General features: G+C 37.5%; 1 protein-coding gene across 2 annotated transcripts in view; it reads right to left on the bottom strand.

Annotated features, from left to right (window-relative positions):
- The window catches only part of PCSK5 (proprotein convertase subtilisin/kexin type 5), a 253,671-nt gene that overhangs the window by 148,464 nt on the left and 87,930 nt on the right, over window positions 1-17,277 (bottom strand). For both annotated transcript variants that reach the window (XM_087741708.1, XM_087741709.1), the window contains exon 6: window positions 4,599-4,687. In XM_087741708.1, coding sequence (XP_087597834.1) covers window positions 4,599-4,687 — 89 coding nt within the window. The remainder of the gene's footprint in view (window positions 1-4,598; window positions 4,688-17,277) is intronic.

Genomic DNA, 17,277 nt, shown 5'->3' with positions numbered 1-17,277 from the left:
GGATCTCTTCTGAGAGATAAACATGGGATTATTCCTTCATTGTATGAGGCTGCAAAGAAGAAACTTGGGAGAAAGCTCATGTGCACAGAACGATTGCCATACACAGTAGCAAGGCGATTACAGGAAGGTACTAACAAATATCCTATATATAACATTATTCAGCCTGAAACTACAATATTGTGAACATCATCCTCTGAGCAGAAGAAGGTTGTTTAAGGTATAATCTGAAATTCTTGTGTTAAAAGAATCCATTCATGTGGGTTTGGACAAGCCAACGTGCCAGCCCTTCTAAAGTGAATGGCATCATGATGTTTTAAGATCACCAGACTGAATAAGGTAGGCTTAAATCTGGAAACTGAGAAAATTTTAAAGTTATTCTTTTGACTAACTGTAAGACTTGGACTGAAGTTAATTCTGACTGAGAAAATTGCTGATGCCAGTTTTAACCTAAACAGGAAAAAGGACCTACATACAGCTAGCGTGACATCTGATCAAAGGGATGTTAAACATTAAATAATAATTAGCATGTAACTATATGATAGTACAAAGTAATGATTACTTCCACAATTAAGAAATTTGACGCTCTTTCCCTTTTAAAAGGCCACTGCTATTTATAAGCCAAATTTACATATTTTTAATTACAGGCACATTTCATTTTGTTCATGAGCTCAGACTGAAGTAACTTGAGTGTCTACCAAGACCTTAACTTCCAATTAACAAAAGGCATAGGGGCTGCTTTGTTGATAAAGGGTCTTTTTTTTTTCCTTACTCTAATTGACTCAAAAATGAAAAGTGATCATATTTCTAAGTTCACACAAAAGCTGCCCATGTTTTGTGAGATAATAAACTTTTACAAACAGTGATCTCACTATGAACTTTACTTTATAAAAAAAGTCATTAAACCAACTCTGGGATTCTCAGGTTTTATTTTTCTTCCCCAGCATAATCTCAGAAAATTGATGATGGGTGGAAGTTGTGTTATCAATTTCTTTCAAGCACATTAAAATATATTTAGCTCTAAATAAAGACAATAAAAGGTACATTGCTTTTGAAAGAAGGAAAATAAAGCTTCCCTTTATGCTTCTGTTACTGCATAGCAAGCCTAAATAATATAACATGCACCCGGTGAACAATAACTCCAAAGTCTGCCATTGGCACCTGAAGTAATTCACACAAGGTTTTTTTGCTAATGGTGAAATGGTCAAATCTAAAGCAATACGTACAAGGCTGTGACTTAGGTGTTGCTCTCTCCGGCCAACAACTGACAGACATGCTTCAAGAGTGACTTTGAACAACAGATGTCTCATTGTCTATTTAAACCAAAAATAAGTCCTTTCTCCCTCTCTCTCCTTCCTCCCTCTCTCTCCCTCTCTCTCTCTTTTCCCCAAATGTCTGGAGTAGTTAATTCTGCCGATCACAAAACCTCCAAACTGCATTTGGCATGTGGTGATAGCGCAACAAAAGCTGTCCAGAAGGCAATTAACAGACCGCATTTGCAGACTGTTCCACCTATGACTTTAGAGCTCTGCAAACTTTTTCCAGTATTTGCAGTAATTGCCAAAATGTAAGTGGCATTTTAGTCAGAACAAACTTTCAATGAATCACAGGAAACATGCAAAACTGAGCTAACAGTAAGTTTTCTTTTAAAACGTTTGTTTTTAATCAGCATCTGACTTAAAGAAACAGCTGAACTAATTCCTCGTCAGCTGAAGACAATCTACATCTGTTGTGCCATAATTCACTGTAACTGTTTTCCCATCAGGACTCGAGCCCAGCCAAGTAACTAAGCACCCAAATCCCCACAGATGCTTTGCAACTTCCACAATCAGTCTGCAACAATACCAACAGGCTAACCATCCCTTCCTATAAAAAGTCTCACAAGCTCTGTAGGTGGTAATTTGCTACGTGTGACTACTCCAGAGAATCACATTAAAAAAAAAAAGATCTACCCCTTTGGTGCACTGGTTTGCCTTTCAGTGAAAGGACCTGTAGCTTAGCTAAGCACAAACTGCAGGCATAGTGCATAATTTTTTATAAGAAACATCCCACAACCTGTAAAAGAACCAAAGGACCAGATGGCAATGTTACTCAAATTTTCTTATCTACAGATCACATCCCCACTTACACCATTGTAAAAGAAGGCTCAGAATTTCTAAGGGTCTGATTTTTGTCCTATTTGTGGTGAGAGCTTCTTAAATGTGTGGAAATGAGACAAGGAGTACAAACGCATTTAGAAAAAAAAGTGAGCATTACTGGTAGATATCTTGTTAATGACTTTCCATCACAAAGATCATTAATTGGATTCGTTCAGCTGCCAGTATCTGATGGAAAATTGATAGAAAGGATTTCTTTTCCCCTTTGCTTTATCTCCTTGCTATACCTTACGTGTCCACAGATGCCTTTTGGTTTGAAATAAAGAATACTTATCTTGGTGGAGCAAATTCAACATCACTGTTGGCAGGTGCTCCTCTGTGTAAGGACAATGTAATTGCTTTAGCTTGAGACTAGTTTTTTTCTCCAAGAAGGCCCAAGGGGGGTCTTTAAATCCCTGGGAAACAAGCAAGCTGAACACTAGTTCAGCATAATATGATTCAACATTTTTACACTCTATCTGTCCTGTGGAGAGGGAACACAACCACTGCATGTTCACATGTGTAGCTTATGGCTTTTCTGAAGGAAGGAAGGGAGGGAGGCATGCCAACAAGAGATCAGCAGCAACAAAGCTTAAATATATACACCTAGTGGAAGGGGAAGCTTAACCTCCCTTCTTGATACCCTGGAATTCCCTTTTGCCTCTGACTTTCTGCAGATTATCTGCTGAGCCTCCTGAAGTCTTATTTTCAAATGCCAATGCTTTTAAAAGGTGGTACATTACCTCAAGTGAGATTTACACACTGTTATACTTTCCAGCTTTCTTTTAAGAACAGTGTTGGTGACGGCTCTACAGAATTGTGGTGACAAATGGAGTGGATAAAATTTTTATTTCACTTAGACCAGTGAATCTTGAAGGCTATTGTATTCTTCATACAAAACAAACAAATAAATAAATATATTATGAAAAGGCACACATATCCAGTCTTTACTGTTTACATTAACTGTGTTCTTACTATGCCCACCTGAGTCAGTTTTTACACTACATTTAGAAAAGGCAGTGATTCAGCTAATATGCCTGGAGGGTTTCTAAAACATTATTATGGCACATTCCTAATGTTTAATAAATAATAAACTATTAAGAAGCCACTGTTACTAATGGAGAACTTTTCAAGGACATGCCCAAGCTGTTGCAGGTTGTGTGACTATCCAACTCACAAATGAAACCTCTCCAGAAGCCATCTTTTATCTCTATCAGTGCACTAACTCTCCTCTGACTCTGGTTTGACAACGCAATAAATCTGATTTCATAGCTGCTGGTACACGACCAAATGCCACATCCACATGAGACAGCCTGTTCATGTGCCACAAACTCACTCACTTAGCCAGTTCAGGTTTTCTAAACCACTCTGACAGGGTAACTTTGTGCAGGCAGGCTCTCCACCTGAGGGGAAATTGGTTTTCTGCATCACTTTAACCTTATGCTGGATCAGATATTGTCCATCCTCTTGAAGCCAGCAGGAAAACAGAAAGCTGACATTAGGACGACGTTGTGTGCTTTGGCTAATTTGAAATGCAGCTGTGCTCACATTTGATTTGGACCAAACTTGTACTGATCCAGTAGAGAACAGATACAGTACTATTAATTGTGGAAACATGACCTCAACTCTGCCTGGTCACATTTTTGAACTGTCCTCTGGTGTATACATAGGTAAACATGTTTCTGTTTTCACAGATGGGCTCTATTTTGGGACAGAAAATCAACAATTAATGAGTTTGAGCTATAGGTCTTTCTACTGAAAGCCAATATCACCAATCCCATGATTTCATGAAAAGTACAGGATAAAACTTCACTTGAAACATTAAAATCTGGCACAGGCAGGCTACAGCCTAGGAGACATGTAGATGGCACCTTGATAGTTATCCCCACAAATTAAGCCAAAGGTCTTAATTGACCAGCCATTGACTAAGAATTCATAGAAGTCACTCAGAACCTCTTGGCTGAATGAATAAAAAAGGGCAATTGAATCCATATTTCAGGCACACAGAGGGATCAAAAGAAGATTCTCTTCAACCACAGCCAAACAACACAAAAATGTTTTATGTTTTGACAGTGTTTTGTTTGGGGTTAATATGCAAGGCAATATTCCTGATGTGTACATTTACTTCTGGTTTCTCAAAGTTCATCACTTCGAGCTCTGAACCTGTAAGAAAACCCAAATATCCTAATTCTGGGTTTTGTGTTTTCATCAAAGGTCTTGCTTTCTATTTTTCTGTGTGTACTGAGAGGCAGTGTTCCAGGGAGCACTGGAGAAGTGTCACTGCAGACAAACTCCTTCAGTACTGGTACTTAACGACCACTGTACAACTGAGATTTACTTGTTAACACAGCTAGGTTTGTTATCCATACAAATCTCCTTCTCTTGTTGAGAAAGGTCTAAATGTACCATTTAGCACAAATGGCTCTTTGGTTACTTTTGTTTTTGGTGGGAGATTGTTTCACATACCTCCAATCTTGGCATTAAAGGCGATTCCTACTGTGCAGTGTGAGTTGTTTGCCGTGGCTGCTACTTCTCCAGCACAACGGGTTCCATGCCTGCAGTCAGACAAACATTTTTCCAAGTAAGCACAGACTGTTGGGATTAAAGGCTTTGACTTTGCCCATCCTCAGGTGCTAAAAGCACAACTATCCACAAGGTCTTGCACTACTTAATCCCCCATAGTAATTTATACCCATGTTACAATATTCCTCTGAACACATTTTAACATCATTATTACAATCATATTAAACTCTTCATGGTAGGCTTTCTAGCTGCTGGAAACACGCACGGTTTGTAACAACAAAGACATACAACGATGATACATAATCCACAGCACCAGAAAGAAGTCTTGGATACCAGTTCTTGATTTTGAACCAAATCTCACATTATAGGCAGAATTTTTGTCCTGCATTCTGCCTTAACCACTCATGTTGCTAGTATGTAGATCTCCATACAACCTCCAGTAGGCACAGCATGTACCACACTTTTCCATGAGTGAGATGAGATTGCACCAATGCCCACACTGCTGTTTAGAGGCCAGCCCAAGACTGGCTATATGCCAGGTATGCTCAAAGCTTTTGTTTAGGCACATCATGGTCATGCCTTGGGCCAAGCCTGCTGCCTTTCTGAGAGCAGAAAAAACAGCTGAAGTACCCTCCACACCAGAGGTATACCCTGTGCCTGGAAGCAGAGCTGGCCTGCAAGGGTATAATCTTAAGAAGCTGCTGAAGGAAAACACAAAACCTCCAGTGGTTGCTCATCCCCTTCCCCACTGTGCAAAGCCACAGTGGGATGCCTTGCCTAGTCCTGATCCATGCTTTCTATGAGGTGACAGTGGTCAACCATATGGCCACTGTGGTAGGAAAGCTGTCCCTGCTTTTCATGATTTTTGCCTGCAATATAGGTTTCACAGCGTGTTTTCTACCAGGAAGTTTTGCCATCATCCTTATGCAGTTAAGCAACTCCATTGCAGAAATGCGACACAAGCAACAAGACGCAGACAGGGAACGTTAGAGAGCTGTTGTGGAGAGGAGATATGGAGTTTCAGACCAGACAGGAAAAGAGATGGGGAGTTGATGAGACAGAGATAGAAAGATAATGTAAGGCTTGGGTAGCCACAAAGAATGAAGTTTAAAAAGTCAAGGCAAAAAATAGATAACAACATGGCAAGCACTTCAGAGAAGGCTAAGTGAGGTCAGTTGTGTACACAGGCACTCTTCTGCTGGTGGTGGTTGACAGACTGCTTACATAGACATCTGGAGAACACTGGTGTTTTTGAACTGAGGTTGATGCCCATATTACAGGCAAGAATCACAGTTGCTTTCTCTTGGTACAGCTTGTTTGGGTAGAGTCACTCCTTATTTCCTTGTTATTAGTGCAACTTTTTTCCCTTAACCTTTTGAGACACTTAGATGAGAAGCACTAAGATAAGTTGTTTGGAATGGATTAATATAAAACAAGAACAACAACAAATAGGACTAGGGAAAAAAGAGGGGAAACAAAAAAATAAGCAATATAACTGATCAATGCTAACCTGTTAGAATTTGAAAGGAGATCATTCAGTTTATCAGATCAGTAAGATATATATAATCTATGAGAAAAGTGTAGTCTTTATTCACAAAATCAAAGTGACAAGTTGGATGCTGATAAATCCTAAAGCTGGATCAAGGTTTCACAATTATATGTATATCTCAACTCATTTCCTATTAATCTGTTTACAATTCATTATTTGGTTGCCAAACTTGATCAGAGGATTTTTCAAGACTGAATTTGAAGTTTATTTTTCCTATGAAGCCTAATTTTCAAGCCTAATTTTCTTCATTTGATGAAAGCCTCACTCTAATTGATAAACCAAAGTCTTATCCTATTACAGAATTATTTTGAAAAGTCTGAAGTAAATAATTCAGCAATCAGAGATGAAAACAAGTTTTAAAAAGAACCTTCTTCATTTTCAAGTATTTTCAAATAGTGTTCTAGCTCTGTGTTTGTTTGAAGTAGTGTGTTTTTAAAATGTATTTTTATAGAAAAATGCCTGTCTTAAGGATTATTTACAAGACACATGATTCCCAAACTTCTTCTCATTATGATTTTGTTAGGTGCCACATATAATTTTAGAGGCATTATCACTCACACACCAAAGCACGGATGAATATACTCTAGAAATGCAGGTGTAACATACCCGCATACATCACCTCAGTGCATATAATTTATTAATAAACCACGGCCTTCCTGGTGAAATGCATGTGGTTGAGGCGCAGCTTCCCAGAGGGAGGATGCATTGGCATGAAACTCCTCCTGGGTACCAAGTTTAGAAAGCCCTGATGGGAGGAAGGCTTTTCAGAAGAGAAAGGGGACTGACAGAAACCACGCCTGGAGGAAGGAGGCTGCCTGAAGAAGAATAGATGAAACAGTTCAAGTTTCCCTGTGGTTCCCAGCAGAGGATATGGACACCTGCTACTTTGTTAGCTACATCCACCGAGCACTGTCAAAAGCATTAGATTTCCACCAGATTACCAAACACACCCTCGTCACCCCAGGGCCATGTAATGTTTGTAGAGGGGAAACAGAGGGGATGTGTGGTGGCTGTGGGGGGTTCACACTGTGACTGCACCTCCCAGCAGTAACGCACAGTAACATGGGATTAACAGCAACATGAAACTGTACCCTAAATTCCAGCTGAAGTGGAAGTAGCTGCAGTGACAGATGTAACTTCAGCAAAAAGTAGCTAAGGCTTCAAAGGACTGGTATGGAAGTATCATGACACATATTTATTGAATTAAAGCACAGTAAGAAATTTCATGTAAATTTCTCATAGAAAAAAGCAGATTCCAGAGATAACTAAATCTTTGGACAGTTTTACAACATGTGAGTTAAATTAACTTTGCTGAATATTTCACTAGTCCTCATGTATTGGAAAATCCTTCTTTTTATCATATTTTAAGTCCAGTAATGGTATAAATTTATTTTGTAAGCAAATTTTTATGTTAGACCCTTGCTTCTCTGCCAATATTATTGTTAATTGTATTCTACATTTATAATGGAAATGATAAAATTAAAAGTTGTTTTATTCATTTCAAGGTCATATGTATAAAATTGTACTTCTTGCAATCAGTTTCCCACTGTGAGAATCAATCATATATACAACTCAATTTGTTTTAATATGTTATCTTTTATGGGTCCTTTAAGTAATATTTAAATTATGCTGTGAAAAGGAAGACTTTCTAAAAAATCTGCATATAAAAAATTATGTTCTTTCCACACTGCTTTTTATTTTCTCTGTCCTAGATGTTTGCTTGAGGTCTACAGTTTGGAGAAGACTGAATTCTGCAGTTAAAATTAGAAAAGACTTCTGATTAGTCATTACACTAATTTCTTAACTAACTTGATAAACAAATATGATGAAACTGATGCCTGAAATTGATTAAGTCTGCTTTAAAGCTATGAAAACTTCTACTGAGCATGAAATCCTGAAAACATCAGATTACAACCAATTTATGGAGGCAGCATAACCAGTAACAAGAGGTGAAACAAGAGGTACTTTCAAGTTAGCATTTTTTTGTGAATGTATATATATGTCAAAACACAACAATCTCCTGTCTTTGTGGGATGCCTGCATCACATACAACTTGTTTAAAAAGTTGATGCAGTCCTAGAACAAAGCATGACTGCCCTTCTACAAAGGCCTATCTTGATAAACTTTAAGGGTCAATGCTTCATTTCACTGGATCCTTTGCCAGCTTATGTTGAAGGGAAGTAAGTTCCCAGGCTATTAAATGGCACTTTGAAGAGACACTCAGCTAAAAGGTTTTGCACTTGTCCTTTGTGTTAATGTCAGTGTGATGTAGTATCACAGAATAGAACATGAAAGAAAGCTTGGTTATGAGACATTCTGCCCATGTACAAACATCTCCTACCTGGAGTGTAACAGAAAGAAAAGAAATGGAAAGAAAAAAAGTTTTGTTGTTGTTGTTTGTTTGTCTCATAAGGAGAGACATGAAAAATTGCTATTCAAAGACAGATTTAGGCTCAAAAGGCCACCAGGTAAAAGAAATAAGATGTCGCAGGCATTATCTTCCAAAAAAGTTGTACTTAGATGCTTATAAAGTTGGCCAGCATTTTCCACCATAAAACCATCTTTTATGATTCTGCCTGGCTTTAACTGCTTTATCTAATTCTTCCATTCCAGGCAAATAAGCACAACTTTTTCAGAAATGCATTTATTTTCATTTTTGTATATCAGAGAGACAGAACACAAAGAACAAAGAAAATATGCAGGCAATTAGGATCAATTTTCTTATCTTTTTATAAGGAAGAAATTTGTCAGTCTGTCATTAACAACAAGTCAGTAAGGTGACAAAGACCTACTCAGGAAGACCTTAGTAAAGATAATTTTTTTTGCCTTGTGATGCCCTCGCTATTATATGGAGAACTTGAAAGAAACTGTTGAAGAAATACAATTCTATGAAAAGGCGTATGTTACTTTTTTCTGCTGCATGCATGAATAGTACTTGAGCACCCGGATGCTAGAGGTACAGTCTTTTGATGGCTCTCTAAGTATAAGATAAGAGAAATTTAAGAGCTATGCGCTAATCTGTTACACAAAGTAACTTTTTTCAGTAACAGTTATTTTCTGAGACAAATGGCTCGGTATTGCAGGCAATGATGGAAAGAGAAAAGGTGCATGTTCTGTGATTAACTATCACTCCCCATCCCACCAACATAATTTAAACATAAGACATTTATCTTTCAATAACCACTCTTAATTTGCTTTTCAGAAGAGGAAGAAGGTATAAGGCACCAGGAACACCTTTAAGATAAAAGTTAATTGAGCTCGCCTCTGAACGTTTAGAGTAAGGAAATATTCAGAGTTAGTGAAGACAGCTGCTGGTAATTTGAAAAGCCCCTGCCATGTAAATTGCCTCTGCATTTCAGAGCCTCCATCTCTGACAGCTATTCTTTGAATTCCACAGACACTCTGACCATGCATTTCTTTCTCGTATTTTATTCTTCTGGAGTTCCTCAAGTATTTTAGAACACAAAAAGCTCAGGGGACTGGAGGATTTAAAGCCCTCTGTCTTTTCATGACACTAACATTATAGTCCAACCCACTTCAACCTGTCACCAATGAGTCTTTTCAGAATGGGAACTTAAGGAAAAAAGAGTTTCAGAGTATTTCAATGCAAGCCCATCACAAATGTCTCTAGGCATACCAGTAATTTACCAAGGTTTTCTAAGAGATACTCAGCACAGGAACTGGTTTGTAAACAAATGAAGAAAACAGTGGGAGCTTTGGGGAAGTGTGCTTTGTTTGTTTGGGATTGTTGTTTTTTTTTTTTAATCCAGAGAAATGTCTACAGAAAAGAAGAAAACTTCACATCCTTTGCAAATTCCATGCTGCACATACTGTAAGAGTGGATATTATTTAATTGTAAAAAGGTTAGAATAGATAGTTTAAAAGTTTACACAAGGTTATATACATTTTAATAGGCTGTGCTTGAACAGCGTATTTTTGATAGCTGTCAACTTCCATTCTCAGCATAATTACATAAGCATATTCCCCATGCATAAAGGCAATACATTAATATTACGAAAAAAATTACTTAGTCTTTATTATGAATTAGAGTAGAATCCCAGGGATTGAACATGTAACATGAACTAAATTATGTTGTTGTTGGACATTGAAAATTATAGGACTAACGGAACTTTAAATGTTAAAATAATTTTCAAACCTCTATTCAGAGAGGAAGAATGGAATTTTAGGTAGCCATTGATAACTCTAGGAAAATATCCAAGTTGTCATTTGTTTTTTGCAAAACTCTTCTTTAATTAAATTTTCAAATGTTTTCAAAGATCTCTCTTACACTGGTATATATTCGTAAACAGGAAAAAGTGATATCTGAGACACCACAATGTAATAACTGCTGGAGAAAATATATATTTGAACAGTAATCATCAGAAATGCATTTCATCAGCAATGCATTTTATTGCATCCAAGAGTAATGTCTTATGTAGTGCAGAAGAAATAATTTTTTAGAGCTGCTCACATACAAATGGTTTCTAATAATCCGGAGGATGAAAAATAGTTTCCAAACTGGCACTGGGTTGGAATGTTCTTCTAGGAACATATGAAAAAGGAGATGTAAAAGAACATATGAAAAAGGAGATGTAAAAGAATTAAAACCATGGGCAAGGAAAATCTCAATCTTTAGCCTTTAAAACACAGTCTACTACAGCTGAAAAATAATAAGAAAAAAGTTATTTCACAAAGGAGAGATATTTGGATATTAACAGCGGAGAAAGAGATGACAGAATAAATATAAAAACAAGTTATACAAATCTCCAATGTGAGATATCAGGAAAAATGCCAAAGACTTAGGTGTTACATCACAGACAGGATCCTGTTTCTAAACATCAAATACAGTGTCATAATGTGGTTACAGCACAGGACTGGAAGATGTCTTGAGTCAAGGTCCCCAAGGCTAATGACTTTTTGCATGATTATGGGAAGTTACTTAAAGAATAACTTGAAGATAACTCATCTGTTTCTCACAAATAAAATCAAAGGTGACAGCATTAAAACAAACACATGGGACACTTCACATCTCAGACATGCACATCTTAAGCTTAACAGTGTGGGTAACAGCGATGCTGCCTTGCTACTCTCTCTACATTTGTTAGCTGTTAGCAGTAAGCAGCTAATTTGTCACAAGTGTGAAGTTCCGACATGAGCTCAGCAAAGGACTGCGCTTCTACAATATTAATTACCATTTTACAGTTTTGTTTTTGTGAGTGGGCAAATGAATCTGAATGTATAAAACAAATATGCCTTTTGTCTGTATTTTTTACCAAAGGCAAAACAAACAGTGAATAGAAGGTCTGATGGAGCCAATGAAATTTGACATAGAATGAGAAACAGCAAACAAAACCAGCAAATAATATATTTAGCCAAGTATATAGTTTTATATATTAAAAACAAAAAGAATTATTTATTGATGTCTTAACATGGTTTAACCCAAGGCAAAATTTTAATTTAGTCTCTTTTCTGGAGGGAAAAAGGCGTTGGTGAGAAGAAATAAAATAGTTCAAAAGCCAGCAAAAAGCAAAACTTTCATCTGACTTTTTTTTTTTTTTCATACAGCCTTTCACATTAACTGTACAGTAACCTTCTTAAGGTGCGTAATCCAATTCCTGTTCTCATTCATGAAAGCAAATCACAAGCAAAAACAGTACAGCTTAGCTCCCGTGCACTGGAATTAAATCTGTTCAGCAGCAATATCAAGGCTAGTATTACTTTGGAACAGTATATCGCTACCTAGATATACCTAATCAAAAGGACTATTTCATTTGCTTTTGAAACTGAAGAATATGAGGTTGCTTAGGCTTCAAGGCTCCCCTGCCACATAAGGAAAAAAGATCTTTTTTTAACCTAATTCAAGCTGGTTGAGAGGCTGTAGCAGGGATGGAAAGTCATAGAACAAGGAAGATGTGCTCCAAGCAATTCTGGCAATCATTTTATGCGTATGAGGGTTGTTGATCCCTTTTTGTGTGCCGCCTGAAAAATAAAGTAGCATACACACTTGGAAAGAACTGAGTATCTGTCTATACTTTTTTTTCATTTTTAACCTGTGAGACTAGACAGTTTTATCACTTCACTCATGACATACAGAAAAAAAAGGACAAACAGAAGCCCAATTTCAAATCTTTTTGGAACATGGCTAACAAAATAGTAAGGAGAATTACTGCAGTGTACAACTTAATGAGGGAAGAAGATGGACAAAATCAGACATGTATTTTTACATGAAAAAATTCTTGTAACCTTATAAAAGTGGTTAATCTAGCTAATTTTTTACACTTAGAATTACTGGTTCAACACAATAATTAAATTGTCTTTTCCCAGTCTGCAACAGTCTCAGTGAACAGAACATAATCCTAGAACTTAGATTCTGCAGCATCTCGATAACTTTACTTACTTTATCTTGGGTTAAAATGTATTACGACATCAGTAAATAATTATTTTTATTTTTAATACATAAAACTGTATACTTGGCTAAATATATTATTTGCTCATTTTGTTTGCTATTTCTCATTCTGTGTCACATGGTATGGTGGACAACCATGGAGGACTGTTTCTCCCTTGCCTCAGTTACTGTCATGGTTATAAAGAGCAGTCATATCATACAGGAATTAATGAAACATGTTTGAAGCACTAAACGCTGGGCATGTTATGCTTTCATATCAATGCGATTCGAATCCCAAAGACAGAGCAGTCAGATGCTGGACATAGGGAAAAGCAGAGGGAGGGGACACAGGAAAATATGGGACATACAGCCTTCACGATTCCCTTGTCTATACCAACCTGTGTCTCAGAGGAGCACCTGTGAGTTGCTGAGTCCCCAAGGTTAGTGGGGGAAAGTAACACCTGGAGAGCGAAAAAAACACCTATGGAAATAATAGCAAGACCCTGAACATGGAAGCTGCAGAGGAAATAATGTCCCTGACAGTTCATATTCCCATGCTGCAGCCAATGCACTGTCCTCTAAAGTCTTAATAATGCTACATTCAAATTTAACTCTGCAAAATGATGCTGCCCCATACCAAAGAAATGCTGTCTGGATACTTACAGGTCCCAGCTGACTAGAAAATAACCTCAGCAGGTGCCTCAGAGGCACACTCCCTTTCTCTTTCCATCTCTTTCCATCTGCATGCAAGAGACTTTTAGATCCTTGCAAAAAAAATCAGTTTTGACACAAAGGTCATCTTGTCATTTTCATAGTCAATGCACTACACAGATTTCTAATTGAAAATACAAAACCCCCAAAGCAATCAAACAAACACCCAAACCTGAAAACATCCATATGTCTTCATAAAAGGAGACTGGAAAGAAGTATGTAAGTCAAAAGGAAACTTCACAAAATCACTAGATATGTTTCTAGATGTTGTCAGCAGATATGTTGCTTCATCAACAACTATTTTACTTAAAAATTGCACTGATTTAACTGGGAAGACGTAAATGTAAGTGTATTTAAACAAACAAGCTAAAATCTTTGCAGCTAGCTTCTTGTACCATTTTAACAATGTTTTATATCACCTTAATTTACCCTTGTTAATTACAAAAATAAAATATTTCAACCTGACACAAGTGTATTTAAGATAAGACTTGGAAAATAAGTCCTTACACTAATTGTTCTTGTGCAACTATATGGATAATGAGCATAGTTTAAGGTTTTGTTAATGTTTTTGGAGTCCAAAATTAATCCTAATTTGGGAACAAGGCCTCAGATTGCAAAGGAAGTTAGTGTCACTCCCATTATTACTTTACACAAATCATAACTCTTGGTATGAATGCTTCATATTGGAATGAATTCTTATTGGAATGAATGCTTCTTATTAACTTAACTTAAGCTGCAGGTTTATTTATTAAGTTTCACTAATGAAACATTTTCAGGGGTTCTGAATATACGGCTATCTGAAGTTGATGATATAATTTTCAATATTTTTTAAAAGCTTTAGGGTAAGAACTGGAATACTGACACAATGAGTATTTTTGGCTAGGCCATGCATTTGCTATTCCTAGGAAAATCCACCCATATTTATCTAAGATATTAGCCTTAGAAAACACAGGCTTGGACACAACGAGTAAAGCTTGCCAGAAATTTGCTGCTGGAACTACAGTGAACATGCTTGTACTTGAGAAAGCTCACTGTGTACTGGCTACACCATGTTATCTATACAGTAGGCATAAAGAAGAGCATTGGATGATGTGGATACAGGTGAAGTAGCCTGTCATCTGTTTTTTGAGCAAAGGAAAAAAAGTCATTAACTAAAACCTGCAAATTTGCTTTCCCCCCTGTTTGCATTTTGCCACCTTTTACTGTAACATTTACAATCTTAAAAAGTTGTACTGTTGGATGTAAGAAAATACTACTATTCTCATTCTACTGAAGAGGTACCAAGAGGTTCAGTGGCAAATCTGAGTCTAGAAGGAACACCTCTACTAGAGTGGCCACAGCTTAATAATGATAACTTTCAGAATAAATATGTAAATTCTACACCCTTTTCTTTGCTCTGTAAGCAAATCATCATATTGCATCTGTAAACGAAGTCAAGAATAAAACTTCAGACTGCAATTTATCAGAACCCTGCATAAGTTAGCAAACTGCCTGTAAGCCAGTGACAGGCAGGAATGTTTTTTTCCACATTACTGCTGGCCCACGATAGAGATCTGCCATGTGAATTAAAAGACTTTACATTGCAGCCTAATCGTGCATGAAGAAACCAAGTGATGGAATTTATTTGGTTAATGCTTTTCATCTATTTGATCTTATAGCTGGCAAGCTGATTTCTGAGATCTTCAGGGGACCTTCACCTGTTTTGATGATAAGTTTCCTATGTATTTGAAATGTCCTATATATCTACATCTGCAGATATCACAAATTCCTCTGACAAGTGTATCTGCTGCTGCTACATGCCATACCTGAAATGATACGAGTTAATGGAAGTGACGAAGTAAAGATGTTTTTCTACTTTCCTTCAACTGTTTTCTACCTGGGTTGCCCCACACTTCATCCATCAGTTCCACTGCTACAGGTGTCAGTTATGTGTTGTTTTTCAGGGACCAATGGATCAGCACAGCAACTGTGGGACCAGCAGCTCTGCAACAGCTCCACATTTGGATATTTCTCTGGAGCATAAATCCCTTCTACCAGAACACGCCTACATATGCAGAGAGTAACTTATCTCATCAGAGATCTTGTGGTCAGCTTCACCATGATACAGGTCTTGCAGGGATAATGCTTCAGATATCTGTTACCATAAAGAACACTTCCAAAGCTATTAGAATTACTCCTGGGAACTAGTACATTATTAAAAGGTTGGAGTATTGACCCTAGCAAGCAGCTAACCCCTACTCAGCCACTCGCTCCCTCCTTCCCATTGGGACAGGGGAGAGAATTGGAAGAACAAATGTGAGAAAAACTTGTCACTTGAGATAAAACTAATTTAATAAATAAAGGGGAAAAAAAAGAAAAAAACACAACCAAGTGATGCACAGGCAATTACCCATCACCTTAGACCTGCACACCGATGCCCAGCTACTCTCCAAGCAACAGCTACTTTGGAAAAACTCCCCCCACCCCAGCTTTATTGCTGAGCATGACATTATATGACATGGGATATCATTTTGGTCAGTTGGGATCAGCTGTCCCAGCTGTGTCCCCTTGCAGCCTCTTGTCCACCATCAGCCTCCTTCCTTGAGGGGGCAGTGTGAGAAACAGAGAAGGCCTTGACACTATGCAAGCACAATTCAGCAGTAGCTAAAACACAGGTTATCAACACTGTTCTGGTCACATATCTGAAACATAGTACCATATGGGCTGCTGTGGAGAAAACTGACTCTGCCCCAACAAGATCCAATACAACTTGGTATAACTAGGAAAAATAAGCTATTAAAAGTCCTTTACCAGGACTGCTCATCTTCCTAGACCACCATGTAACACTAGTTACAACTAGTTACAAACAAAGTAACATTAATGCCTATGTTCTTTATCACCTTAAATTCATGGCCATAAGCCCGCTCTATTACAGATACATTCTGTACTTAGGTATTTTATCTTCCATTCCACATCTTTGGTTTCACAAGCTTTTGTATGACAGTTATTCATCCTGATTCATGTTTTTCATCCAGACTGACACAAAAGTATATCAGCTGGAGAGATCTCAGGTGCTTGAGCAATCTCCTTTTACTTAAAAATCTCCACATTAGAGCCCCATCATTTCTGTGTAATGAAAAACCAAATGAAACAGAAAAAAACCCTTCTCAAAAATATTTTGCATCAGTTCTACGGAAATCACACCTAAGCAGAAATGAAAAATATCCTAGGAACACAAGAATGCAGATCTGGAGTTTTATGTTTAGACCTCCTTGGCAGGAAAAGCAGTCCATTGGACCTCCTAACAACAGTCTGGGGGAATGCGTTTAGGGAAAAAAGATGATTATGCTTTCATGCAAGGAAGGTACTGAGAGATGCAATGATCCTAAGGTCATAAGGCAAAAAACAGGAGCAATACAGTAATGTGCAGGCAGGTCACAGATGGGTCTTTACCCATTCTGCATACTCCATTTCTAATAGTAGATGATTGCTGTGACAACATTTTCCACCATATTTCAGCTCAGAGACATACTTCATATCCATTTTGAATTCTGAGTACAATTTTAATTGCACTGTGCAAGATATGTACTGTGCTTAATCCTAAATTTCACTTGATGCTGTTCTGCATTAAACAGACCTCTCATTTCTCTTTAGAGCTGTATTTCAAAGATGAATGAGGAAATTGTTGAAATAAGTTTAATTCCTGCTCTTATCTGTGTTGATAATCATTTTTTAATGAAACTTGTATCATTGATTCAGCAGAAGCAAGGTTTGCTCCTAATTGGAAAAGGGGTTTCTCACACACACACTACACTGTAGAACAAGTTGGTAGCTCTTCATCTGATGTTTATGAAGTGTTAAGAAGAGTAGTGCAGGGACATAAGTCTGGGCTAAAAGGCAAAGTACATAGACCTTCTCATTATACTCTCTTTGGCACACTTTGCCACCTCTAGCCAACAGCTGCACCATGCCTCGTGTTAGAGAATTAAACAAGCCAT

Source organism: Nipponia nippon, unplaced genomic scaffold, assembly GCF_047370975.1.
Source record: "Nipponia nippon isolate SJK-2023a ecotype South Korea unplaced genomic scaffold, ASM4737097v1 scaffold_8, whole genome shotgun sequence".
Lineage (NCBI taxonomy): Eukaryota > Metazoa > Chordata > Aves > Pelecaniformes > Threskiornithidae > Nipponia > Nipponia nippon.
This window is presented reverse-complemented; position numbering and strand designations above follow the sequence as displayed.